Below are 26,593 nucleotides of genomic sequence, written 5' to 3'. Positions count from 1 at the left end.
AGTGGCAAGTGTCTGCTGATACATCTTCATCTGCTGGCCTGTCCAGATGTTGGGACCTGTGTGTTCCACAGCATCTTTCCTCTGCTTCCCAGCAGAGGATGCAGAGAAGGAATGAGGAAGGACTGCAGCATGTGGAGAAAGCAGTTGTACCTGGAGGGTGAAGCTGTGGCTGAGACCCAGAGCACGCTGAGTGAGCTGTGCTGTGAGAGGTGCACACTGGACTGTAGGCTCTCTACTGCCAGGTTTCTGTCATACTTAGCACGGTCATTAAAAATACACGTAACAGAAGGAGGAAGTGGTTCATTTGAACTGGGAAGCGGTACAAAGGTGCAGAAATCCTGAGTTAAGGAGAGAACATCAGCCCTAACTCTGACTACTCTGAGTCTTGATTTGTTCCTTGTGGTGGATTTGCAGGTAGGTTTGAATGTAAAATACTCTCTGCTTGACTCTCCAGATCTTGTGTTCCTGGTTACTTTGCTTTAGTGACACTTAAGCAACTGTGGGGTCTTTTCTTTTTGAAGGAAGGAGGGAATGCTTTTCAACTTCTCCTGCCATGATAGGTGTACTTTGTACATCTTTGAAATGCAATTCATCAAGTGGTCCTCTTGATTTTAATGCTTTAAAGAAAGTTTATGTTGCATGTTGTGTGCTGAACCTATATGACTGGTCCAGAAAGATGCACAATAACCCTCCATTATCTGAGATTTTTTTTTTCCAAATACTTCTTACAAAACTGGAAAAATTCTCTGTTCATACTCATCTCCTATCACATGTCACTACAGAGAATGCAAATGGAAAATGAGCACTCAAATGCATTTTTCCCTCTAAGGCCCTCTTGTTAGAGTGAGGCTTGGCTGGTAATTTCAGCATTGCACTACCTGAAATGTGCCCTACTTACTCTGTGAGAAAGTTCTTTGACTTCTAAACCTCTCTGAGCCTGTTGGGTTATTCTCCTGTGTATTAATAACACCCTAAACTTTATTTCTGAAACAGTAATCACATTTAATAAACTGTATAGATTATTGTCCTTAAAATAGCTCAGCTTGCTATTTTCTATCTTCTGCCCTCTCACTGACAAAAAATACATCTTAGAAAGAACAGATGTACCCTTTGTCTTCTAAATATAGATGCCAATTCTGGGCCAGGGTTTTATATTAAGATCCATGTTCTGAAAAAAGTTTTCCAATTATGGAAGACACTAAAAGCTGAGTGTGCAAGTAAGCCACAGGTGTCTTCATCTTGTGCTGCTGGGATCAGCTCTGCCAGAGGAGCAGTTGCTCTCTTCTATTGTGCAGAGGTTCAAGCCAGATCAGTCTTTGAAGGAAAACTGATAAAATACTGTTAATTCTCTGAAAACCCCCATGGACAGCTGAGCTTTTGAGAGTCTAAAGATGCCTCATAATGTTCTTTCCCAGTGGGCAAGATAAATCATACCTCCTGGTGTGGAACTGCCTTTCAGTTGTCTCTGCCCGCTTAACTGGCTATTTTATGTGGTTTGGTTTAAGAGGTGATAAAAAGTCAGTATGCTGAAGAGCACTCTTGGGAAGTAGGCTGTGGATATTATAGAATTATTCAGGCTCCAGAGGGTATAAAAAGAGGAATGAAATATCTGTCCTCATTGCTTGGTTGTTAATATTGTGGTAGCAGAGCCCAGAAGACATCGAGCACATTGGCATAAAGAGGCAAAGTTCTGTTCTTACTGTTGGATATTGTTCACGTGTTTTTCAGCTCATTATTCAAAGCTGAATGACACATGTTACCTCAGTAGCTTCTGGAAGCTGTTTTGGATTACCTTGCTTAGAATAAAAAAGAGAATAAGAGCAGCAGCACCACCTCCAAATCAAACTAACCTTCATCTTTCTGACTTGCTCTTCTCACCCCCAGGCTGGACTCTCATCTGCTGCTGCTCAGTGCACAGCTTGGATCCCAAACCATACTGGGCTGTCACCCACCTGATAACTTGCTAATATCATCCTGTTTGATGGCAGCCTGTTTCCAGCCTGATAGGGTCTGTTCTTTCTTGGGCATAAATCACTTAGTTATTCCTCACTTTTCTTTCAAGCTGCCTATCCATGGCACGTGCAGTCTTCTGATGCCCTCATTGCTATAAAATGCAAAGTAAAGATGCAGTGAGCACCCATTTTCTTTTCAACCTCCTTTTCTGGAACGGTTGAAAGCAGTAACATCACTAAGAGAAGATGAAAGCGTGGGGTAGGTTTTTACATCTGCATCATTCCCATTTCCCTCTCTTCTCCCAAGCAACATATGCCCTGTTTTGACTTAGTGACTATTGGATTTCCTTCTCTAGACAGCTTGGATAAATCACCAGCACATCTTCACTGACCTGGCCAGCACCCCTGCAGCAGACTGGCAGAATGTTACTCAGAGTGAACTATGCAGTGACTTGTGAAACTTTCCTCTTAAGGCTGAGTCAGCAGCTCCTTGAGATGCTTGCTGTAAATATGCACCATATTATGCTGAGAAGTGGTAGAAATCTCTGGTTCCATGGTGACATTAGTCATTCTGACTTAACTTTCTGTTTGTTTGTTTTGTTTTTTTGTCTTGTCTTTTCTTTCTCCAGTACACCTCCAGCATGAGAGCCAAATACCTCGCCACCAACCAACCTCGTCCAGATGCTGGCAGTGTGCATTAAAATGAAAAAGCAAAAGCAAAAAGCAAAAAAAAAAAAAAAAAAAAAACTACCAACCACAAAAAACAAAACCCACACATGCAGTCAGACTAAACAATGTGCCAACTGCTGTGCCCCTGTGCTGTCCTTGTAGAATTGTAGAACAATCCTGTTGTTCTGCCCAAAATCTAGTGCAGCTCCTTCGGTTTCTCCAGTCCAGACCACCCTTCCAACCTGGTATCTGGCCATTGAGTGGAAGCTCCTTTTGAATTTAAGCCTTCACCTTGTAGTGCAAGCGAGCAAACATGTGCTGGCCAACAGCTGACAGGAGCTGGGCCCCCCAGCCCGTGGGCCAGCTTACCAGAGCAGCCTGGCAGAAACAGATGGTGAATGTCTTCTGCCCCCCTCTTCCCCCTTTCTGTTCCAAGAGGGACTTGGTGAAAGATGGTGGTAGATCTTCTTCACATCTGCAGTGGGACCAGCAGCCTGTCAGACACCGAAGAAGCAGGACTGGGTGCCTGTGGCTGGTGTGCAACGAGGGAATGCTGAGGGAATGCACAGCGCGGCGTCTCGGTGGGAATCCTCTGGTGGGTGCACTGCCCTTGGGTGAGGGAGGAGGGAACTCCTGCCTCATGGTGTCACTGCATATCCACTGGAATTTGCTCTAGAAGAGCAAACCATTCCACTACCCTGGTTAACTTTTCTTTTTTTTTAAGTCCACTAAGAAAATGCCTTTTTCTTTCCCTCTGTATCTATCATGTGAATTCTTGAGGAGGAGCAGTGGGGCTCAGCACCAGTCAGTGACCCTGTCCACTGCTCTGGACCTGAGCTCTCTGCTCCATCAGGGAAGCCCAGGTATTTGCAGATGGCATTCTGGGTGCTGCCTTTCCAAGGCTGACACAGATCAAAGAGGAGCCAGCCACTCACTTGGTGCCAAATTTTTCCAGGAAAAGACGTTTAAGACTTTATGGGAGGTATTTTTGCACTAAAGAGTTTTGGCTCTCTGATGCTAGATCTTATGGGACAGTCAGCTTGCAAAAGCAAGAGAAACTGGAAGCACCAATGGATTTATAGCAAACGCAAGCTCTCCCCGTGGGAATGACCTGTGAACTCTGCTGGACTTTCTTTTTTTCCTTTTTTATAAACCATAATCTACATCACAGGGTTGCTGAAATGGCATTGAACAAGGTTTTTGGAGCCTTGCTCCTAACAAACTCACAAGATTGTCAGTGTATATTCTGTGTTTAGAGTCCAAAACCCAAAACCCTCGACAACATTGTAACTGTCAGAACAGATTTATATTTTATTCTATTTTGTTTAGTTTTCAAAGGCACATCGCTAACCACTATCTGACCATACTAATGCACATGTAAGGCATTTTCTAGACATGAGGCAGAACAAGGCTTGCAAAGGGGCAGCTGGGTGCCTGCAGAGGGCAACATCCTTCACTGGTGCTGTACTTCCCACTGAAGAGCAGTGCTCCAAAGGGCACTGAGAGCTTCCTGCTGGAAGAGGAGACTGCCTCTTGGGAGGTACTGTCAACTACTGCCCTTTCAGTAGGGTAACTATAATGTTCCTTTTTGTCTTTTTACCTCTTAGTAGGGGCATCTTAGCAGAGCTGCTGAGCATTATATAAAATAACTAGCAGAGGAAATTGAGTGGGAAACATCTCTCAAACTGGAGTGGAGCTGTTGGCAGAGGCATTGTCACCTCAGTGATGTTCAGACTTGGTGTTTGTTTACCCCACGTTTGCAGTTTGGGGCACAGAATTACCAACCTGCCTTTACTCAAGTCTGTTGCCTTCTTGCAGTGAGGTGGGAACTGCTCCTGGCAGGCAGCTAAACAGGCTCAAGGGATCTGCTGGGAAATGGTACCAGCTCTGTGGCACAGCAAGCTTTGAGACTCCTCTTAAGATAGAAACCACTACTAAACTGCAAGGCCAGCTGTTACCATTCGAAGGAGTGTGAGACAGGGAGGAGGCATCACCATGCAGACAGGAAGAGAAGATTTTGGAATAAACTTCACACTTCACCATAAATCTCTGGAAGCAGGATGTTCTTGCTCAGGACTGAGTATGCCCTTTCAAACACATTGGATGGGCTTCACACTGAAACATTACCTCTGTTTTATCAAATAACAAGGGCAGGGAAACTTGGTCACAGGTGGTATGGAGGGACACTGTGGCTCACGAGCCCCAGGGTTTCCATCCTGTCTTAGAGCCTACCAGGAGATGTGGGTGTGCAGGGTGTGGTGAGGTGATCTTGCAGGGCCCCAAGCACCCAACTGTTCTCTGGGGGGAACCCCAACCTTTCCCTCACTTCGAAGAAAGAATCAAGAGCCATATAATCCTTATTAAGACTGAGTTGTTCTGCCATCATCCCTCCTTGCAAGGATGCGCTCCAACTGCTACTCATATTATCAATTTTAGGGGAGCTGCCCTGAAATCTGTGGCCCAGTCCTACTGGTGGAAGGCCAATGTTTTGGAGGCTGAAGGGTGTGGGGAACCCTGTGAAAACAAGTGCTTCTGTGTACCAGCTTCTCTGTGCACAGAATGCACCCTGAACCTGCGTGTGGCTGCACTTTGGGCTGGGTCTAAATTGTCACCGTGGCATTGTCCGTGCCACACAGAAACAGGAGTGAGCCTTTGTTTGCAGCATCTAACAGAGCAGCCACCTTGACCTACTTCCTTTCAAGGTCTGGTATAGCCACTTCCAACACCCAGAACAACTTCTAACAGTGTTTGGGGCTTGCAGCAAGGCACAGCTGTGGAGATACGTACTCTGTGACTTCAACATATAACTGGAAAGAATGTTATGGAGATAACATTTTGCTCTCTGGAGGCCAGCACAACGTGACTGCGGTGTGAGCAGTGTACCTGTGTCCAGCCAGCATTTCCTTTACTTGACATGGATATTGCACTTTTGTAAAGCATCCTGGAACTCTGCTGCCCCGCTGCATGCTGTGCAGAGCGCTGGATAGGAAACACAGACAAATGGGTTTCTTTTGGTTTATTATTATTACTACTATTTTTTGGTTTTTTTTTTTCCTTTTTTTTTTTGTTTTACTGGAACCTTGAGCAACAGTGTGGCATTTCTGCAGGCTGGTCTGAATGGATCTGCTGAAGAACAGATGGCCTTTGCCTATTCTTATGGCTGCGACATAATCAGTCTCATCCATATGGTCACATTTAGTCTGAGGAGGGGACTTTGAAAAGCCAAGACCTCCCAGACTCTGTGCCTCCCTCTCGGGTGAACAGCAGGTGCTATCTGGCGAAGACTCATCTGTTCTGGATGGCATTCATGGTTGAGGGAGTCCAAACTCTTCAAGCTGCAGGAGGTAAAACTGTAGAGACTTCTCTCTCTTCCATCGTGTCTCTCTGTTTTTAATGTGACAAAACGCTGAGGCCGTATCACTTGGTGTGTCCCAGCTGACCTTATCGGACATTTCTCATGTTGCTGGTTGCTAGAAAAAGGGTCCAGAAGTTGGAGGAGCTGAGATTGGCCTCTGGACCTCGCTGACTGCAGAGTGGACGGCAGATTGTCCGGTTGAAGGTGACTGCATCGGTGAAGACACTTCATGTTACTTTTTCAGAAGCACAAATGTGGTCATTGGCTTGTCTGGTTGGCTTGGTTTATTTCCACTGCATCATCATGTGTGAATGCCACTTTCTTTTGGAACTGAGAACTCTTCCAAGCACACAAACATCTCCACAATGTGAAATGTAAATAGCATGTTGGACTCTTGTGTCCAGTGTTCAAGACTGCATTGTAATTGTAAAGGAAATCAAATCAAGACTTGGCTGTGAATTTCTTGTGCTGTCTTGGGAATTATAACTGTAGTGTTTGTATCCTGTATGTATTATTAAACTGAGTTCATTTTGTGTGCTGATAAAAGGGTTCAAGCTAAGATTTTTAGCGTGCATCCATGTATCCAAATGTGAAGGATGGAGTACTCCCTTCCCCTCCTGTCCTTTTTAAGTTTTCTCCATTTGATAGGTGTTGATTTTCCGTGTACAGTCATCTCAGCCAAGATGCAAGGGGTGTTCATTTGAGTGCTTTGAGGGGGACACAGTGCATGGGGTTTTAAGTGATCCTAAGTCAGGATTTCCATAGCGGTTCCCTGAAACTACATGAAAAGTTTGGCCTTTCTGAGAGTTAAACCATTTCTCAGGGAGCTGCTCAGCCATTGCTCATGAGAGCTTTGGGTGCTGCAGGGTGGTGGGAGACAGTAGTGGGTGGGTGCCCCCAGAGCAAGGTGCAGGTACCTGTGGGAGCAAGCCCAGGCTTCACTTCTGGTGCCCCCTTCTTTCCCTCCGAGCAGCCACTGAAATACCATTCTGAGCCCTTTGAAGAAGAGAGAAGTGTCTTGGCTTGTTGATCCCTGCCACCCCCCGCAGTTCCAGAGGCGATGAGGTGGGTGGGTTTCCCCTGAGCTCGGGAGAGGAGCTGTCTTTGAAGTACTTCCTGCTGGGCTCCAAGGAGCAGCCAGGGTCTTCCCCAGCTCAGCAAGTGTGTCAGTGCCACTCAGTGAACACCTCTGGGTGGGAGGGGAAAAGCCCTCCAGGGAGGTACTGAGGAGCAGATCTCACGCCTTGAAACAGACCTGACAAGGCTTGGTCTGTACCTCCTTCCATCAGAGCCTACCTCCCTTTTCCAGAAATTGTGTGCATGCTGTGAATGGCTTCCCTAGGCAGCCCAGGAGGCCCAGCAGAAGCGTGGGATGTTTTGGTAGCAGTTCCTGGATGGCTGACCAGTGGTTTGTGCTTTTGGGGAGGGTGGGATCTCTGCCAAGCCGTGATGGTGAGCGTGCTGCCCAGCTGGGACACAAGGGATGGGTTACTGGTGGCCTGGAGCTCCCGGATGCTCACCCAGCCCCTGTGGCTGCATGAACAAAGTGGAACATAAATTGATGTACAACCAGAAAGTTCAAAATACTCCTTTCCTAAAGAGGATAACTGTAGCATGAAGCTCTTAGGTGCTCTGCATATTTGATACCACATTGCTCCTCACTATGCAATTCCCAACTCCTTCCTTCCTGTTCCTCCTCTAATCTCACACCAAGACTTCTCCAGTGGCCTCTGCCCAGGAGGCTGCTGAAGTCCCAGAAAAGCCTCATTTCTTCCATTGTTCTCTGCACTGGGTGCAGCTGCCCAGCCGTCACGTCGCGTGCCTCAGGTCCCTTGGTAACGGGAGGCCCCATGAGTTTTATTCACATCATCCAGAGGGAAGTTTATTTTCTTGGACACTGTGCACAGAAACCTAATGGTGAACATGTACCTGGCCTTTTTGTAACCTCTCTGTTTTGTTTTGTTTTGTTTTGTTTTTTTCTCTTCTTAACCATAATGGTTGTATATCATACCACTTTATATACATATATAATATATAAATATATATAATTTTTTTTAAACTTCAGACCTGCTAGTTTCTTTCAAGTGTTCCTGCACTTACCCAAAATGTTTTTAAATTGTGAAGATTAAAGAGGATTGAGCCCATTTTTGTATCTTTACTTTTAATTCTGTAGTTCTCTTGATTGTAACGTAGCTATTTTTTACTGTAACTTTTTGGTTTGCAAATACTAAACAAAAAAACCTAAATGTAATATCTGTGGTTTCTATTCAGCTTGGGTTTCATGTTTTAAAAATAAACGATTTAAAACCACCATTCCTGGTTATTGATCTGTGTTTTCTGCCAGTGGGGCTGGGCTGCTTTGGGGATGTCCTTGTACCTGGGGGCAGGAGATGCTGGAGCAGCCATGGGAGATGCTCTCCTGTGCCCAGTGTGTTTTAACCCCTTGAGGCCCCTCTGCTGCTTTGATTATTCCCCACTGGAGCAGCAGGAAACACAAGTGGTTCATTTCCACCAGCACAAGTACAGAAGTGTGGAAAAGTGGCCTGGGATGGTGCCCCACCAGCTCAGCCCTGTCAAAAGGCTTCTCTTTGGGGAAAGATGAAACTCTGCATGGGCTCACCTTGCTCAGTGCTGCCCCAGGGTATCGTGGGTTTCTTTTTAGCTCTGTTTGTGCAGTTCTCTGATCACAGGCCCACCACCACATCACTATCACGTAGTGAACTGAAACCTTTACCTTCCTCTAATTTTCCTGATCTGTTTTCTGCCTGATCCTGCCAGTCAAAGGAGGCGTTGTGCTCCTGCCCCCATCCTGTGCTATTCTTGCCCTGACCTCAGTCCCTCCCTTCCTAGGTGTGGGGATAAGCAATAATTCAACTCTGTCTTTGTAAATGTTATGTATTTTTAAAAATGCTGTGAGTATGGCTGAAACCCACATCAGTGCTCTCAAGTCCTGCCCACGAGTCCAGTTCAGAGTTCTTGTTGTGACTTACCCCTCATGCCTGTGAATCCCAACAGACACCAGTTTTCCTCCCTTCACTAATAATTGACAGATGTGTCTCCCCTCTTTTTTTTTCTATTCCCATCTAAAGGAGGAACCCACATTTTCCATCTTCATCCCTGACCTGAGATGATTAAGTCTGCTCTCTAAAGCTCTAAAAGGGCTTGGAGCAGTCAAGGGAATCTCATGGCATGAAGAAAAATAAAGCCTAGATCCGAGTCATCAGTGTAAATATTTTACCAGGTTTTATGGACTCCAGCAGGGATGGGAACCTGCAAAGGCCACCTTCCTGGTGACCTCTCCCAGTGTTCTCCAGCCGCCCCCAGGAGCTGCAGCTTCACTCACCCTCTGCACTGCTCCCAGTCCCAGTGGGAGCAGGGCTGAGCTCTCTCCTGAGCTGTTCGGGGCTTGAAGAAAACAGAGGGAAGGGTGAAGTATGTGTTTGAATAAACCTCACCCTCAGATCAGCCTTCAGTAGTGGTCCCTTAGATCTCAGTGCTCGGAGATAAGGCAGGGAGGGGTGCCCCGGGGAGATGCTTTGCTCTGTGGTGTGCAGAGCTGTGCTAACACGAGCGGTGCCTCCGGCAGCTCCCGTGGGTTGGTGGATGGAAAACCATCAGGCAGAGCTGGCGGCTGTGGGACACGGTTACTGACTGCATGTCCCCATCTGCTGTCACCTCTTGGGGTGGGAAATGGCCCAAACTGCGGGCCATGATTTCTGCTGGACGTGGCACTGTGCAGGCAGCACCTGCTGCTGATGCTGCAGCCTGGTCTGCCCAGTTCCTTCCATCAGGTGCATTTAAGAGCTGGATTTGTGATTCTTTGGGAGTTTTGCACTCTCCATGAGTCCAGGAAGGCATCAGGCAGCTGAAAATGCAGCTCATCTTTAAACCCCTCCCGAAGTACCCTCGCTCCTGAGGAATGACCCCATCTCCCCACCCCACTCTGTGGTTCTTTCAGGAGGTCGTGTCCTCTCCTTGCACTGCGAGGGAGGCCAGGACAGAGCTGGGTGTCCACTGGAAAGAAAAGCCCGAGCAGGGAGCCTCCGACCGGTCTGACCACGTGGGGATGCTGGAGCCCTGTGCTTGGCACTCGGGAGGGTTTGTGAGCTGAGGCAGCCACGGCAGTGCTCCAGCCAGGGCTCCTCCTCAGCCCGTGTCTCCGGCCCGGCCTGCAGCAGCTCGGTTTGTCCCAGCATTTGGGACAAATTCATTTGGGAGTGCCCGGGCAGGGACAGAGGGTGGCCTGGCTGTGGCCACGATGATGGTGATCGCACTGCTGTGCCTTCGTGCTGCTGCGGGGTGGAGAGGGGATGGATGGTGGCAGGAGCAGAGGGCTTTTCCTTCTGCAGCTGGGGTCTCCGTTGCTGCTGGGACCGTTTGCCTCGGCTCTGCCAGGAGCAGGTGGTGTTTCTCACCATGACCTCAGCAAAAATCCCTGCTCAGGGAGTTTTCAATCCTTCCCAGTCCGTGGAGGGAAGTGGGAAGAAGCACAGCTCCCTGCTCACAGCGAGGTGTTGCAGATGCTGGTGCTTCTCCCACCCGCTTCCTCTTCCCACCAGGCAAACCTCACGGAACCTGGCGCTTGCACCCCGTAAATCACCCGGCCACTCCTGATCTGTTCCAAACACACCAGCTCTAGGGCCTGTGCATGGCTTTACCCATCAGGGAGCCAGAATGGCCCCTGCTGCCCAAGGGCTCCCTAACTCAACAGCCACCCTAAATAAGGGGGGCTCACCAGGCTGCTGAGGACACGGCTGGAGCATCACCCAGTGCTGACACGGTGGTGACACTGCTGCAGTGTCACTGCTGCTTCAGGTCCCTGTCCTCACTGTGGACAGGCACAAACCCAGCGCTGTTTCCCTGGTGAAAGCACCGTGGTTTGGTGGGGGCTGAAGGGGGACACACCCACTGAGGAGGAGGAAGGAGGGGTTGGGAGCGGGGCTGTTCAGTGATGCTGTGGCTTCGCAGATCTCATCTGGCAGTGCCGTGGGAAGTGTTTCCAGATGCTCTTGAGATGCTCAATTTATCTCCTCCTCCACTCTTGGCTTGCCAAATGGCTACAGCAGCAGAACTGGCCCCACTGGGCAGCTGAGGCAGAGCAGAAACATCGGTTGCTGGGAGCTCTGGGGCAAGGGGGATTGGTTTTGATAGATTCAAGGCTGATCTTAAAAGCGAGGAAGGGAAAAATAAACTTTGTAGGGCTTTTGGGTTGTTTATTTTAACCACCTGCATGTTATACAGGGGTGGGAAATAGTAGAAGGATGAAAAAAATAAAGGGGCAGTGGTTGAGAGCTACTCTGCACATCGCCGTGCTGAGTCTCGGCCATCCCTCAGCCATCACTCTCTGCTGCAGGGCTTTGCAGCCCTTCGCTCCAAGGCAGACAGTGCTGGTGGTGGATTAAATCACCTCCAGCTGCACAGAGGTGGTGGGATGTAGATCATGCCCCCACGGGGGTCCCAGCACTCTCCCACCCAGCACTGGGACAGGCAACTCCCAAAGCTGCAGCTGCATGCATCGCTCAGGCCCTGCAATTCGGATGCTTTTATGTTCATTTCCCAAAAATATTCCAGTTTTCTGGGCCAAAGCAGCTGGAAGTGGCTCTTGGAGCCAATTCACACAAGTTTTGTTGTCTCCTACCACTGCCCTCCCACCCCAGTTCTCAAGTACTTCTCGCTGCTCTCAGTACCAGGATGGGTGTTCGTCCCATCGCCTGCACAGGGTCCCTGGTGAAAGTCCCCACAGCCAGGCTGGGAACACAGTGACTCACACAAAGTCTGGGACTGCAAGTGACCCAAATGCAAATTAAACCAAAAAAAAGGAGGTTGGAAACAGCAAAAAGGACTAAACCAGTGTGTTACTCTCTGCCCTCGATGTTGCAACCACCCAGAAACGGGGAAAGCCTTTAGCCAGGCACGGTGCTGGAGCATCCCTTGGGCACAGTGCTGTCCACAGCAGCAGCCCCTCCATAGAGGCAGTGTCCCCAACAAGCCTGGCTTGTCCCCACCCCATCACCACACACCAGACTCTCCAAAAGGTACAGCTGCCTTATCAGCTGCCTCAAGCAGGCGAGAGTAAACAGGACGTCCCACACCAGCGCCGGGGTGCAGATGAAAGCGGCCTGGCCTGCGGAGTCTGCCAAGTATGCGAGAGCAGCAGGCTTTGCTTTTGTTTTCCTTTTGTTTATTAATGCCTGTATTTATTTACTTTTCAGCCCACGAGTAGGGAAAGGAGGAGGGAGAGGCTGGGAGCCTGGTGGGAGACAAACTGGAAGGCTGGTGAGCTGCCTTCCCCCACTCCTGAAGACTCAGTGGGGTACATTTCATTTTATTTTATTATTTTATTTTATTTGCAACTTTATTTTTTAATTTGTGTTTATTCTACTTTTTAAGCCACATCAAGGAGTTGCACCATGCCCAGCATCCCCCCAGCCTTTACCTCTGCCAGGGGCTCCTATTCCTTGCAGCAGCATCCCAACCCCAAGCCACAGCCCCTGGCTGCCCAGCACCTCGACGGGCACTTAACCCACATCTCCCCGTCCTGTCTGGGGTGCAGGGGAGGGTCAGGCTCAGTGAGGGTGACAGCACCACTGCTGGGAAGTGCCCACGCTGCCAAAACCGCAGCCTGTGAGCAATAGGAAAACTCGTGGGGGAGCAGATGGGGCTCGGTGTCACAGCTTCCTGCGCTTGACGCAGGTCCCTTTGCTGACCCTGCACCAGAGGAGGCCTGAGGGGCACCAGATCCTGCACCCAGCACACCATCCCTGGCCCCAGGCAGCTGGGGGAAGGCAGCACTGCTGGCCATCCACCCTGCCCTTCCTCCAGGGCAGTTTTTGGGGTGGCCGGGTCCAGGCAATGCTGGTTCTCCGAGGTGACACACTCTCAGCCAGAGCCCCACCTCACCCAGGGCTGCAGGGGCTGGGGGACTTTTGATTTTTGTGGCTGTCTGAAGGGTGAGGGGGTTGGGAGGAGGGGTGGCTGCTTCAGCACACACCGATTTCCTGCCAGGCTGTATTTTTAGCAGGGCCAACCCTTGATAACCCAGAGATTCAAGCGAAACTGTGAAGTAAGTAAGTGTGCCTCGAAAAGAAAAAAAAAAAAAAAATAAAGAAAGGGTGCTGGCTCTGCAGGAAGGCGAGGAGGAGGGGATGGCATAGGTGGAAGCTGGTACCAGTGGCACAAACAGGACTGGTTTGGGGAGTGGAGGGGCAGATCTTAGGCTATCTCCACAGCCCATGAAAGCTGGGGCTTGTTTCTGGCAGGTGGATGCTCAGTGTTGGCTGAAACTGTGGTGGAGAGGGTGAGGGGAGGGCTGGGGGGGAAGGGGCTCCTCCTCCCCCGCAGCCCCCAACCTTCCCACGCACACGCCTGCCCGCCGGCTGTTAACAACACCCTGCTAACAACCGGCTCTCACCTCATCCCCACCGCCTCCCTCCCACCCCTGAGCCTGGGAAAAACCAGCCCTGAGGTGCCAAGCCCTGCCCGAGCCTTTTGGGAAGGGGAAGGAGGAGAGGACCCTCACACCCTGGGATGCAAATGGCCAGCAGGATCCCAGTACCCGTGGGAAAAAGGGATGGAGGCGCAGCCCCTCCTCAGAGCATCCCTGAGAGCTCGGCCAGAGGTGAGAAGATCTGCAGGGGATCAAGGGGTGTTCAGAGCAGCACATCCATAAAGAGACGCAGGAGCCCGGACCAGGTGACTGTGGTCAGCAAAAAAGCCGCTTTATTGGTGACCGCTCCCACGGGAACCCCGTGGCAGCAATCAGGTTCAGGTCCCTGAGAACACACTGTCCATGCTGGTTCCCCTTCCCACATCTATTGCTTTAAACACATCCTAGTTACAGAAAGCACAGAGTGACATTCCAGATACTGGAACATATAAATTAAGGTAAGAGATAGTTACAAGACATCGCAATTTTTTTTTTCTTTCTTAAACAGATTATCAAAGGTCGGGGATTTTTCTTTTTCTGATCCACAGAAAATGTATAAAAAGCATTTTAAAATCTACATATTTCTCAATGTGTTTTTTTTTTTCTTAAAAAAAAAGGCACAGTAAAAAAAATACTGGCTCAATAACATATTTACAACACACCCATTATGGGCTATTTTCACTCAGCTTCAAGTTGGAAATGTTCAGCTCTGGCTCGGCCCAGGGGCAGAGAGAGGGCTGGTGTTGGCAGGCAGGGCAGCTCTCGGAGGATGCGGGGTCCCTCTCCCTCCCTGGATAAATCGTTCTCCATCAGGGAGAGCACAATGGGAGGCTTGGGAGATGCTGCCTGCCTGTGGCAGGTACCCAGCTGGTCAGGTGCCTCCTGGGCAGCACCCACAGCCAGGGAAGGCTGGAGGATGCTCTGGCTCCACAGGGGACACCCACACAGCCCCCGGGCAGACCTCGAGGTGTTCCTTTGCAGAGCTGCAGGGCTGCCCGAGCAGCACTGGAGGGAGACCCTGGACAAACACGGTGCCCACCCCACTGCAGCAGCTCTGGAAAATCCCTCCTCCCACACCTGTAATTATAAAGAATTTTTACACCAGTCTCTAAATAGTTCACCCACCGATGCTGCCGGCAGCGCTTCACCCGTGATGGGGGAGCTCTGGGAAATGGAGTTAACACCAACACCGGCTCCCAGCCACCCCCCTGTCTCCCTCCAGTGAGACTGTGGAGCACCCAGCAGCTTTGCAGGACCCCGGAGGAGCCATTGCCATGGCCAGAGGCTTCCCCTGCCCACCTCTTGCCTGCTGTGCCTGCCTGCCGAGCCAGGGAGCAGAACTCACAGGGACCCCTCATCCGAACTGGGAGCCAGAGCTTCGCTGCTGAGATTTTGGGACTGGGAGAGAGGATGGGCTGGGTGAGGGGTTATGGGAGCTGGCTGGGGGGTAGATGCAAAGAATGGAAGAACACACCAAAAAAACTTAACATTTGAAAGGAAAAAAAAACATCAAGGAGAAGCAAGCCCGGGGTGGGGCAGGGCCCCGCGCTGCGGCCGCTCCCCACGCATGGCGTGGGGCCCGCCAGCCGCGGGGTGCCCGGCGGTTAAGTGCTCAGTTCCCGTCCCTCTCCACCATCCCGGCCGGACCAGGCAGCGGGCACGGGCAGCCAGGCAGGCAGGGCAGGGGTCAAGGGGCCGCACAGCAGCCTTCAGTACACACACACTGTGCAATACCACAGCAACGACGTCCGTCCGTCCGCCTCGCGGCGAGGCCGGACCGACACACCCGCACGCAGGTCCCGCACGCCCGTCGGATACCGGGGAAACTCGGGACGAGGTTGGAGGGCACGTGCACCTCCTAGTAAACCATGTTGGTGGGGCACCACGGCGTGTCAGGGTACAGCAGGCAGTGCACAGAGCGGAACCTGAGGAGGAGGAGAGGAGCAAAGCTGAGCACGGCATGGTGGCGGCCCCACGGCAGCCCGGTTTGGGGGGAACGGGGCCCCCAGCTCACCTGGATGGGTCCTCCTCGACAGAGAAGGCTCCCTTCATGTGGATGGAGTTGCGCTTGTTTTCGAACATGCCATAGCTCAGTGTCACCTGGGGGGCAAGCACAGAGGGGTGAAGTGGCCGACATGGCCGTAAGGATCAAGCAGAGGAAAGGGGAGCTGCAAAATTCGCCCCATTTCCCAAAGCCTCCAGTGACACTTTGTATCACCCCACAGTGATAGGCCCATGGGGCTTTTCCCCTCTGCTCTTTTGGTCACACATCAATCAGTATCTTAGCCTTGATGCCCAATGTTTAGGTGACAACTTGAGGTACCTGTTTGTGGATCTCCGACTTGGGCACCTGGTGGAGGTTCTCCAGGTGGGAGTGGAAGAGGTTGCTCCTGATGAGCTTCACGCCCAGCACGGACTCGATGATGTAGCCGATGGTGCAGTCGTCAGGCAGGCGGATCTTCTCTGCAGTGCTCATGAAGTGACCCCCACTGTGGGGAGAGAGAGGGGCTGCAGAGGAGCAAAGCCCAGGGGATGTGGGCACCCTGTGGGTTTCTGGGCTTGGCCAGTGGGTGCCCAGCTCTGATTAAAAGTCATTTTGGGGGAACTGAAACCCTTCCCAGCTTGTTTCCAAGCTCCCTGAAGACACTCCCAGAAGGCAAAGAGAGAAAGGTTGTGGGACATGGTCCAGCACCCATCCCCAAAAATGTCACCTCTCTGTGCCCTGGGGACCACGAAGATTCCCCCTGGGAGTGCAGTGCCAATGTTCTTACCTGGCCCAAGGGCTCATCTTCAGTGCCAGCCCCCGGCTGATACAGAACCCTGCTCCACCCGTAGCAAACCAGAAATGCACAGGATGCTGCGAGAGAGGGGAACCAACGCAGTGAGACAACAGCTCCTTCTCCACGCAGCCCAAATTAAACCAGCCCCAAACGCTCCCCATACTCACCATCTTGTTCTCGCTGATCCTCTCTGTAGCCTGGATGGGCCGGTCCAGGCTGGGCTTCCCGATGTAGATGTCCTGTGTGTGGAGGTAGCTGGAGAGCAGCTTCACCAGCATCCGCACGTTCACGTAGTTGTCATCGTCCACGTGGCAGAACCACCTGCAGTGACAGCAGTGTCACACCCACCCAGGGCAGATGCCCATCCCCATGCTGAGGTACAACCCCAAAACCACAAATGGTCTCTCTTTGCACCTTCAGCCCTGTCATCCCCCACCGCAGCCCCGGGCTCCGCTTACTTTCTGCCAGACTCGATGAACTTGTCGTACTCCACGGCCATCTTGCAGGACAGCGCCTGGCGGCTGTGGGCAGCCGAGCAGTTGGTGTTGATGACGTTTCCTGCAGGGAAAAAAGAGGGGTGAAAACTCAGCATTGGTGCATCCCACACCTCCCCACACACTCAAACAGTGACACTTCACCACACATGTCCCAGGTGTGCCAGGGGGACGGAAACTCATGGATGATCCCGATGCTCAGTGACCCACATAGTTGTTGTTTTGGGCAAATGATGGATTTTTGGGGGAATGTCTTTTTTGTCCATGTGAGAGAAGGGAAGGGATGAATAAGGAATGTGGATGCAGCAGATGCACCGTAGATCAGCCCTATCCACATCTTAAGCATGATGCCACCCCACATCACCTTGCCCAGGGTGCACCAGCCATCCTGGGGGTGAAGGGGTGTCTGTGAGCCTTGAGCTTGCCCAGGACATGGTAGCAAAAATCCTGCCCTATTTTTCTTGCCCAGCTCAAAGGCAATCACTTCCCAGCCTGAAAAGGAGTCATTTGCATGGGGAGAATAGACCACGCTGACCCCAGCCCGGAAAATGCTCCCATGAAACCCTGTCTGCATTGCCACCAATCCCAACTCACCCCAGGGACAAAGTGGTGCAAAGGGACCCCACCCTGTTACTGTGATCCCCAGCAGCACCATGCAGGGGATGGGCTGGGCTGAGTGGGAAGTAAACATGCCCCCAGACGGGGCTCCCAGGCAGAGGGTGCTTTAAGCATCATCAGTGAAACAAATTGTGTCATTCTCAACCCACGTTCCTGTGGCAGGGCTTTTTCAGAGTTCCCAGGGCAGGCCCCAAGCAACCATGCTCCACAGGTGGGAGTTTTTCAGGGGACCTGGCCAGGTCACACACACAAAGGAACAAGAGCCACAGACTCACGTGCTTGCTTCTTCAGCTCCTCATCCTCCCCGTCAGTGAAGATGAAGGTCTGAAAGAGAAGACAAGGCACCTCTGAGGACCAAGGGGCTGAGACCATGTGGCTCTGGGTGTGACACAGCACCCCTGGGCAGCAGCTGGGATCAGTTCCTCCAGGAAGCTGACGGTGACTTCTTCCCCCTTGTCAAAGCCCCAAGTGGCACTGGAGAGCCAGGCAGCCACACAACACGCCCAGCTTCAGACCTGGATGGGTGCTGAGCTCCCCTTGGGAGCAAACCCCAGCCCCCACACAGAGCATCCCCGTCCTCCTGCCTTTTGCACGGGGCAGCAGCTGGCAGGGAGGTGCTGGGGGCCACAGGGGCTGTCCCCAGCACAAGGGGAGGCAGGGGCATGGAAGGGAGCAGGTGCAGAGCGCGGCCTGATCTGAGCAGGGATTTCAGCCGTGAGCCGGCGCGCGTGGCCGGGGGTGCCGGAGCAGCCGCCCAGGCAGGTGTGTTTGCCCGTGGCGCCGACTCCCAACCGCATCCCCCACCTGTGTCAACAGCACGTGGCTGTCCTTGGCCACTTGCACAATACCTCCACGCCTCCTCTCTGCTCCCTGTGTCCTACCCAAGGGGGCTGAGACGGTGCCAGTGAGTGCCACTTGCCAGCCTCGAGGAGGGGATGGTTCCCCACTGTCCCATCCCAGCACAATCCCACGGTGCCAGGCAGCACCCAACCGCCTCCCTGGGTCCCTGAGCTGCCTGCCCGGCTGCACTCCTCTATTTACACAGCTAATTCCTGGCATATGTCACCCAGGAAGGAGGACTGGAGGGGCTGCTCTGGGCCTGGGATTTGGGGAAGGACGAGAAGCAGGAGGAGAGAGCAGGGGGTGGGAAAGGCATTGCCATCAATCAGCGGGCAGCAAACAAAGCTGGAGGAGAGAAACCACAACCAGCTGCCAAGCGCTATTAAAAACCAGACGTGCACAAAAGGGCAAAGGAAGAAAGACAAAAGGGCTGGGGGGAAAGGCAGGAGGCAGCAGAGGGGGGACGATGGAGCGCTGGGGATGATGAATTACAAGTGAGCTGGAAATCGGGTGCCACCCCGCAGCCGGCCCCGGGAACGCGCTGGGGTTTTGTGGCTTGTTTGAGGAGCTGGGTACAATAGCGGGGTTGACTTTACTCAGCGAGGAGAGTTAAGCGGGCAGCCGTCATTAGCATACAGCTGCAGTGGTTAACCCGGCCCTGTTTGCTCAGGTCCCCAGCCGGGGCTGGTGGGGAGAGCCCGGAGCTGCAGTGAGGCTCAATGGGAGGGGACGGGGCTACAAGTGACCTCTGGGGCTTGAAAAGGAGAAAAGAAAAAGTGGGGGGGAAAAAATGATGGAGGGGGTGGGAAGGCAAGTTCTCACAAATGCACAGCCTGCTGTGCAGCCTGGCTTGTGGGGAGGGACGGAGGTCAGGAAGGCTCTGAGCAAAGGGGATGGGGAAGCACCGGTGAGGAGGGGACAGCTGGGGGACAGGGACACATCAGCTGCAGGGCCCAGGATGCCCGTGGTTGCTGTGTCTCCATGGACACGTCACTGCTGGGGTGGCACAAGCTCAGTGCTGCGTGTAGAGGAAGGGGTGTCACCCCAACCAACTCGGGGTACAGCTGCTGGTCCCCATTTCTCCAGGTGCTCAGGGAGGGGTCAGGCAACTGCTTGGGGTACAAATTGAACCAGGGCAGCAGGACAGCATCCAAGGATGCCTGGGACACCCCCATCACACAGGGGGGTTGGCACTCCAGGCCAGGTTTCAGCCTCGCTGGTGGGGGGGCATGGAGCACACAGCCTGTGCACAGGCAAGACAGAAAATGTTTGCTTGAGTAGCTCAGAAGCGCCGTCCAGCAACTGCCTTCAGCTGCTCCAAAAATAACCCCACAACTAATCCTGCACTCAGCCTCTATAAATAGACCACAGGGACAATTGTTTATTACTCGCCTGCACCGAAACATTTCATCCTACCCAGGCATCTCCCCTCGGCCTCTCCCCACACACATCCCTGTAATATTCCTGGTGCGGGTGGACCAGGTGGCACCTCAGGGACTGGGACAGGGGCACACAGCTGCAAGTCACCCCATGTGGGCACCTACTGGGCCTCACAGGTTTTCCACATCCCTCCCAACCCCACCATGACATTCGATTACAACGAAAACAATTAAAGGCCTCATTTTTTAAATTAATTTTGTAATTAATTTGTGTTTCTTGGATGGGACATGCACCCTGCCTGCATGGCCCTTTACCTGGGGCTACAGGGGAGAGAAGCAGAGGTGACAGCCAAGCCTGGGAGGGAATAGGCCAGGAAAGGATGAGAACAAGTGAAAAACACGAGTCCACCTTTGGCATCTCCCAAGCGGGATGCCAGACGTGAGGGCAGCGTCTAGTTTATAGTGGTGAAAATGGACACTGCAGCCAACATCCTTGAGCTGTCACCTGTAAACCACCACCTCCAGACCCAGCAGGGCCAGAAAGCACTCCCAGCCCTTACAGCCACCTCTCTCCCACTTGGCTCCTGTGCCAGACACAGCATCGAGGGGTGCAAGGACCTCTTGGACCACCCCCCCAGTAACTTTTCCTGCAGGGTGCAAGAGAGGAAGGGCCCGCTGCACCCCCCAGCCCCTGCAGGAAACCTCATTGTTCTCAGAACTGCAGCTTCAAGAAACACAGGATGCCAAATCCCTGCTGAACAATAGCTGCCAGCGCTCCTCGCAGCCCCGCACAATGCACGGCCCCGCGGCCAGGACTGAGCGGCACCCGGGATCCCCGTGGCCAGAACGGGGTCAGCCCCCCCAGCTGCCTGCCAGGAGCCAGGCAGCCGCCGGCAGCCCCCCACTGCCTCTTCCTCACCCTTGGGGAGGGCTCTTTTTATTTTTTTTCCTTTCCTCCCCTTCATTTCTCCTTTCAGGGTGACTCATTTCCCCTGCGCTGCTGGAGCTCGTGGGTTGCTCATCGCTGGGTGCTGCACAAGTTGTCCCACCAGCCAAGGCCACCCCGGGGTCATCGTGGCCCTCGCTGTGCTGCCTGGCTGAGGGGTTCTGTGACTTCCCAGGGTGACACACTCTCAGCATACCCCATGCCTGCCACCATCCCACCAGCACAGCCACCAAAAGGGGAACCTCGGCCAGGCAGGCACCCCGTGGCCCTGTAGTGCACAAATCCTGAGCCTGTGCCACATCTCACTTCCCCATGCTGGGAGAGGATGGAGCACTCCAGTACCCTTTTCACAGCTGCCCCACTTGGGTGCAAAGGAAAGGAGGCAGCAAGAAGTGCTGGTTGGGGGGAGCTCAGTCTCCAGCTGGGTGAGGGGCTCTGGAGCAGGTCAGGATGCTGCCACAGCTGCCCAGCTTTGTATCCCCACAGCAAATGTTCTTCCTTTCCCTCCAGCCTCAGGGTTTAGGGGGGAAAATCCCCACCCCTCTTCACCAAGTTGGGAGCAGTGTGATGGCGATGTCCCTGCAATGACAGGGTGCCAGCAGCCCCAGCCCATGGTGGTGGCTTTCCCCAGGACCAGGGGCAGGTCTGTGCTGGCACAGGATCCCAGGGCTGGGACCTGCAGAGGCAGTGAAGGGGCTTGCAGGGCCGCGGGCCCTTCCTCCCCCTGCTCCTTTCAGCAAGAGGAAGAATCCTCCACTGTAATTTTAAATGTTATAATTTTTTAATAACCTCCTCACAAACAATGAGCTCATTGTGTGGCAAAGGTCCCCCACCCTCCCGCCTGGTGCTCCACGCGCCGCTCACCGGCTCCAGGGCTTTTATGGGCAGGGACAGCAGCATCGTTTGGGACAGGCAATTAAGGGGCTCCCACCCCTTAAACTCACACAGGCTGCCCCGGGGGACAGCAGGGAGGGACCCTCACACACGATCCGAGTTCATCAATGCTCAGCAGGCCCTGGCACACCGCCCAGGGCTGGGGGGAGGCAGCTGCACCGCGGAGCTGGTTTGGGACGAGCGGTCCCCTGGTCTCAGCCGCTCTGGTGGGAGTGCAAGTGAGACTCGCACGCCAGCGCACTCCAGCGTGTGGGTGGGGACCCTGGCCAAGGTGCTAGAGAAATTTGGGAGCCGCCATCAGAGGAGCGTGCTCTTTGGAAGGCAAACCGCTCGCTTTGCCCCGAGAGCAGGAATTTTTCAAAGGCTGCAATTACCGCGCCGCCGAGCGGGACGCAGCCAGCGGATCCCACGTTGCCGGGACGGCGGCGGGGGCTGGAGCCCTCGCGGGCTCCGAGGCGTGTGCCGAGCTGCCTGGATGCCTCTGCGGTACCCCAGGGACACCCAGCCGCCTTCAGGGTAACCCCAGGGGCAGCAGAGGTGTCTTTGGCGACTCTGCCGCTGCAAGTCACCCGACTCGGCAAGAAAGAGTTGGATTTGGACTTGCTCCTGTCCAGGGTTTCTGCTTAATGGCCATTTTCCTCCCCCCTCTCCTTCCTTTCAAGCGCAGAGTTTCTCCAGCCCGCACTGCAGCATCCTAAGGATACTGAGACTGCTGGAAACTCTCCCCAAAGTAAAGAGGGGAAAAGCCGTAACTGTTCTCCAAAAGCAGCTTGTCCGGCCTGGATTGAGCAACCCAAAGAGGAGATTTAGAAGAGAATAGGGATGTGCTCTCCCTATGCAGAGAGGCAGGAAGGAGAAGGGGGTGCCCTTTGCAGTGTCTTGGAGGTGACAGAGGGCAGGAAACAGGGACTATTGTGGGCAGAACAAAGAACAGCCAAGGAAGGACACAATGGCTGTTCCCCCTATCTGCCAGGGCCCAGGCAGGAGCTACCTGCTGGATTTAACCCCTTCCCAGCAGTGTCTGCATCCCTCCTGCCTGGCTAATGAACAGCCAGAGGGAGGCTGAAGTTTGAGTGAGAGGCGATCAGGAGAAAGAGACCCAGCATCAGGCAAAGGAGATTCTCAGCCCTTGAGCAGGAACTTCCCCACGTTGGCGAGGCAGCTCACATGCCTGAGCACCGTTAGTGAAACCCATAGTGAGGATGAGCAGAGACAGGCCTGACTCAGACCAAGAGAGACGTTTGAGCTAAGGCAGTGCCCCGCTGCCACCAAATCACCGTCCTGGGATGGAAACCAGGGGGCCAGGCAAGGAAGATATGCAGGAACTGCAGAGAAGGAAGAGAGAAGAGCCCCATAGCACCAATCCCACACTCTGCAGGCAAAAAAACCCCAACCTGATGCCAAGTTTGGGGAAGCCCAGGCTGCCTCAAAGCTTCCCAGGGACAGTGGCTGTGCCGGCGTGGGAAGAACGGAGCCGATCACCCCCAGCAGCACGGCCTCATCCCCTGTGCCCCCATCCCCGCTGCCCTGCTTTGCTCCGCAGGAGTTCGTGCTGCCTCCAGCTCTCTCGGCAGCTCCTTGTCCTCAAGTGCTGTACAAGAGCCGTCACTCAGCGGCTTGGCTTGTCAGGCAGGCACCTCGCCGGGCTGCGGCCCCCCTGGCTTCATGGCCCTCATCTCTAGGCAACCTGACCTGGACACGGCCGGCTCCGGCTCCCTCGTTCCCATGGAAAGTGCCACACAAGAGGCTGCGAAGCCTTTTCTCTGCGCCAGGAGAAAAGGGGCTTTGTTAGCTTGCCCAGGGGGACAGCGTGAGAGCCGAGCCTTAGGGCTCTGGGAATCCAAACGGACAAACGAAGCACAAAAAAAAAAACCTAGAAGAAAGCCGGAGCTCACAAGAGGGAGAAGAAAAAAAAGAGCAGCCATTCCCAGGATCATCTGTAGGTGCTCAAAGAGCGTTTCACTCCACCACCACTCACCACCCCCTCGCAGTGACAGCAGAGCATAAAAGAGCTTTCCATTAAATAACTGGACCAAGGAGAAGTGGCAGATCCACTGCCAAGCCCAGGAAATCTGAGAAAAAAAAAAAAAAAAAAAAAAACCCAACCAAACAAACAACCCCCCCCCCCCCCCCCCCCCCCCACAATTCACAGGGGAAAAAAGTAGCAATATAATTCTTGGGGTACAGTGCAGGAGCCAAGACCCCACAAGGTCCAGCAGACTTGGGTGAGGAGGGTATGGGCAGGTCAATCCTTCCCCCATGGCCTCCACCCTCAGCCACTCCAGATTTCCAAGGAAAACAGTTTGCAAGCAAGAAACTGAGTTCCAGGCCAGGAGGAAACACGTGAAGACAGTAGGAAGAAAAGGTTAGGACCAGACATAACTTACTTTTGGGAAGCTGTCTAAGGGTAGAAAAACTGTCTTAAGAGCAAATGGCAATGCACATTTCCTAAGGAAACAGCTTTTTTTTTTTTTTTTTTTTTCCTTTTGAATTTTGCTTCAGTACTAGAAGGACAGAGTAAGGGACGGCCAGGAGTCTGGGCAGGACATCAGTAAGGTCAGGAACCAGACTCGCTGGAACTGCCTCGGTGTGGGTGAGCCGGTGCAGACCCACAAGAGCTCCCAGCAACTCCAGTCCTGCCCAGTCCCTTGCAAGGAGTCCAAGAGCTTCAGCACATCCCGGCACTCTCCCAGCCCTGAGCTGATAAACCGGGTGTCCTTCCAGCAGCACAACTTCAGGCACCTCGCTGCAGGGGCCTGACCCGGACTGTGGCACCCACAGGCTGGGCTGCACCCCTACACCGTGCCTCAGTTTCACCAGCCGAAAGCAACCCAGACCAGCTCTGCAATGGGAGGTGCTCAGCGGAAAGGACCCCGGAGCAGAGTTTGGAGAGGCTTCTGAGTGTGAGGAGCCAAGGTCGGGCTCTCTCCATCACTCACCCTGTAACGCTGCATTTCACCCTCCCGAAAACACAGTTGGCCGCAGAACAGCCCAGCCAGCCTCGGAATACCACACGGCTCAGCGACGTGGGGGAAGAGGGAACGGCAGGTGGTATTTGCTGGGTTACGGCACCACCCGGATCGCACAGACGAAGGGCCAGGACCGCGGCGGAGAAGCGTGGGCTCCAGCCCGTCCCGAGCCGCTCCATCCCGGCCAGCGGAGGGGACCAGCCCCGTCTCCATCCCTGTCCCCATCCCTTACCATGTCGCGGTTGCGGGAGATCCAGGTGTCGAGCAGCAGCTCTAGCCGCGCCTTGTGAAACTTCTTGGTGGTCTTGACGGCGATGAAGACATCGCGGGGGGAGATGTCCTCGGCCGGCGGCCTTGGGGGGCTCGGCGGGGCTGGGGGCAGCTCCCGCCGCGCTCGGCTCAGCCGCCCGAAGTAATCGGCGAAGCTGCGGAGCCCGGGCGGCCCCTGCGCCGCCGGGGGAGCCACGGCCGCCGCCGCCCCCAGGCTCTGCAGCGCCCGCTGCGCCCCGCCGGCCTCCCCCCGGGCCAGCCCCGGCCTCCCCGGCGGCTCCACCATGAGCACCAGGAGGCAGGTGAACATGGAGCCCACGAGGGACAGGAGCAGTTTCCTCCCGCAGCTCTTCAGCATCCTTGCCTCCGCTCCTCGCCTCTCCGCGCCGCCGCCACCGCCGGCCCCCGCCGCGCCGCCGCCTTTAAACCGCGCCCGCCCCGCCCGGGGAGGGACGGAGCCGGGGCCGCCCCACGCGGGGCGTGGGCACCGCCCGGCCCTGCCCGCGGACCGCCCGCACCCCTCCGACCCCCGCGTCCTCCCTGCCAGCCCCTACAGGCGTCCCGGCTCCGCCGGCCCCGTCCTGCCCGGTCCCGGGCTCTACCCTCCGTGCCCGCGGCCGGCAGCGCACGGCTGGGTGCGGGCAAGGTGCCGGTGCCGCCTCCTCCCTTTCCCCTGATAGCCGGGATGGGGACGCTCTGGTCCCCTGTAGCCCCCAGCGTGCTGGGAGCATCGTTCCTGCTCTGTCGGCAGCAGCGAGTGCGTTCCCCGTCCCGGGCTGCCCAAAGCCCCGCACCGAGATGTTCTCACAGCCCTGTCCAAGAGGTTTCCAGAAAGCTGACCAGCCTGACCAAACTCCAGGCATTGTCCCATCAGTCTCCTGTGAGGCAAAGCATAATTGAAAACAAACACACCAACCCCCCCAAAAACCACAGCGCTCCTCTCACTTCCACCAAGCTCCATTCTGCTGGGTAAATCTGGGGACAGGGATCCAGGAAAGTCTGTTCTCATTCCTTCTTCAGGGAGACCTGGAGAGGCTCCCAGACTTGACCAACCTCGTCCTGGGCACAGCACTGTGCTTTGAAGCTGATGGATAACCCCAGAGTGCTGGGATATCTGAAAATAAATGTTGCATAGGTACCAAGCAGCCCCCTCCCCTCGCCCCCCAGTGATCACTAATCATGATAATGATTGCTTGTTAAATGAGACACCATTTTTTCCAGGCAGACAGTGGGAGATGTGGTGCCTGAAAGAGAAAATTGGGCTGAAATCCGGTCTTGGATGTGCTACCAACTTGATATTTTCCTGGCGCCGAATCCCGGGGCCTCTTTCCCCCCTTACCCTCTGTCTCTGCAAGCAGTGAGCTCTTGGGGTTTTCTTTCCCAGGGAGTGTGCTGCTACAGGGAGGCGGATTTGGGTTTGGGCCTGGGCTGCAATGTAATGCCATAATCAGGGGCTGCTGCATTTTTGGGCAGGGACCTTGTCCAACTTGCATTTTTCCTGCTGTCACGTGCTCCATTCATCTCTGGCACTGGATAAACAATACCATAATACCAGGCAGGATGAAGCAAGGAAACTGCTTCCTCAGGCAAGCCCCAGCATTTGCCTCCTCTTGATTTTAGGCCATGCATTCTCTTGGTCAGCACTTGAACCATGATCCCAGGCTAGAAAAAATCAGGGAGACTTTGGGGCTTCATTTTTCAGAGCATTGGCCGTGTCTGGAGACAGACCTGGGTTGTCAAAGAAGCCTCCCGTAATAAAAGAAAAAAAAAAGGCAGTTAGACCATACAAACACAGGAACCGAATCCCACACTCCCCACTTCCCGCTATTGCTGCCCAGCCTTCCAATCTCCATTTGCTATTTTTTTTTTTTTTTGGGCGCCCTTTGTCTCTAACCCGATGGCACTGCAACCGCGGCTCGAGAGGCAGCTGAAAAGCCTGAGCAGCAAAACCCTGAATGAAGAAAGAGCCCCTTTCTCCAGGAGCCAAAAGGGGAGGAAAGG

At 53.8% G+C, this 26,593-nt stretch overlaps 2 protein-coding genes across 4 annotated transcripts in view; one reads left to right on the top strand and one right to left on the bottom strand.

Moving 5' to 3' along the window:
• TTYH3 (tweety family member 3) overlaps positions 1-8,287 on the top strand; it is a 75,091-nt gene extending 66,804 nt beyond the window's left edge. For all 3 annotated transcript variants that reach the window (XM_068207098.1, XM_068207095.1, XM_068207097.1), the window contains one exon: positions 2,582-8,287. In XM_068207098.1, the coding sequence (XP_068063199.1) occupies positions 2,582-2,597 (16 nt within the window). In that variant the 3' untranslated portion in view covers positions 2,598-8,287. The remainder of the gene's footprint in view (positions 1-2,581) is intronic.
• Positions 8,288-13,664: 5,377 nt separating this feature from the next.
• LFNG (LFNG O-fucosylpeptide 3-beta-N-acetylglucosaminyltransferase) lies at positions 13,665-25,007 on the bottom strand. Its single transcript, XM_068207133.1, has 8 exons — positions 24,555-25,007; positions 17,570-17,618; positions 16,641-16,740; positions 16,350-16,503; positions 16,174-16,259; positions 15,726-15,891; positions 15,417-15,502; positions 13,665-15,327 (listed from the first exon to the last, which is right to left on the bottom strand). Exons 1-8 carry the CDS (start codon positions 24,948-24,950, stop codon positions 15,261-15,263), a joined length of 1,104 nt encoding a protein of 367 aa, XP_068063234.1. The 5' UTR covers positions 24,951-25,007; the 3' UTR covers positions 13,665-15,260.
• Positions 25,008-26,593: the final 1,586 nt, after the last annotated feature.

Source organism: Anomalospiza imberbis, chromosome 16 (genome assembly GCF_031753505.1).
Source record: "Anomalospiza imberbis isolate Cuckoo-Finch-1a 21T00152 chromosome 16, ASM3175350v1, whole genome shotgun sequence".
Classification (NCBI taxonomy): Eukaryota; Metazoa; Chordata; class Aves; order Passeriformes; family Viduidae; genus Anomalospiza; species Anomalospiza imberbis.
This window is presented reverse-complemented; position numbering and strand designations above follow the sequence as displayed.

Excerpts from the sequence above, each read along its gene's own strand:
- LFNG (XM_068207133.1), bottom strand. The coding sequence starts at position 24,950 with ATGCTGAAGAGCTGCGGGAGGAAACTGCTCCTGTCCCTCGTGGGCTCC. Across the intron at positions 17,619-24,554 it reads TCTCCCGCAACCGCGACATG|ACCTTCATCTTCACTGACGG; the intron begins GTAAGGGATGGG and ends CTTCTCTTTCAG. Across the intron at positions 16,741-17,569 it reads GGAGCTGAAGAAGCAAGCAC|GAAACGTCATCAACACCAAC; the intron begins GTGAGTCTGTGG and ends TTTTCCCTGCAG.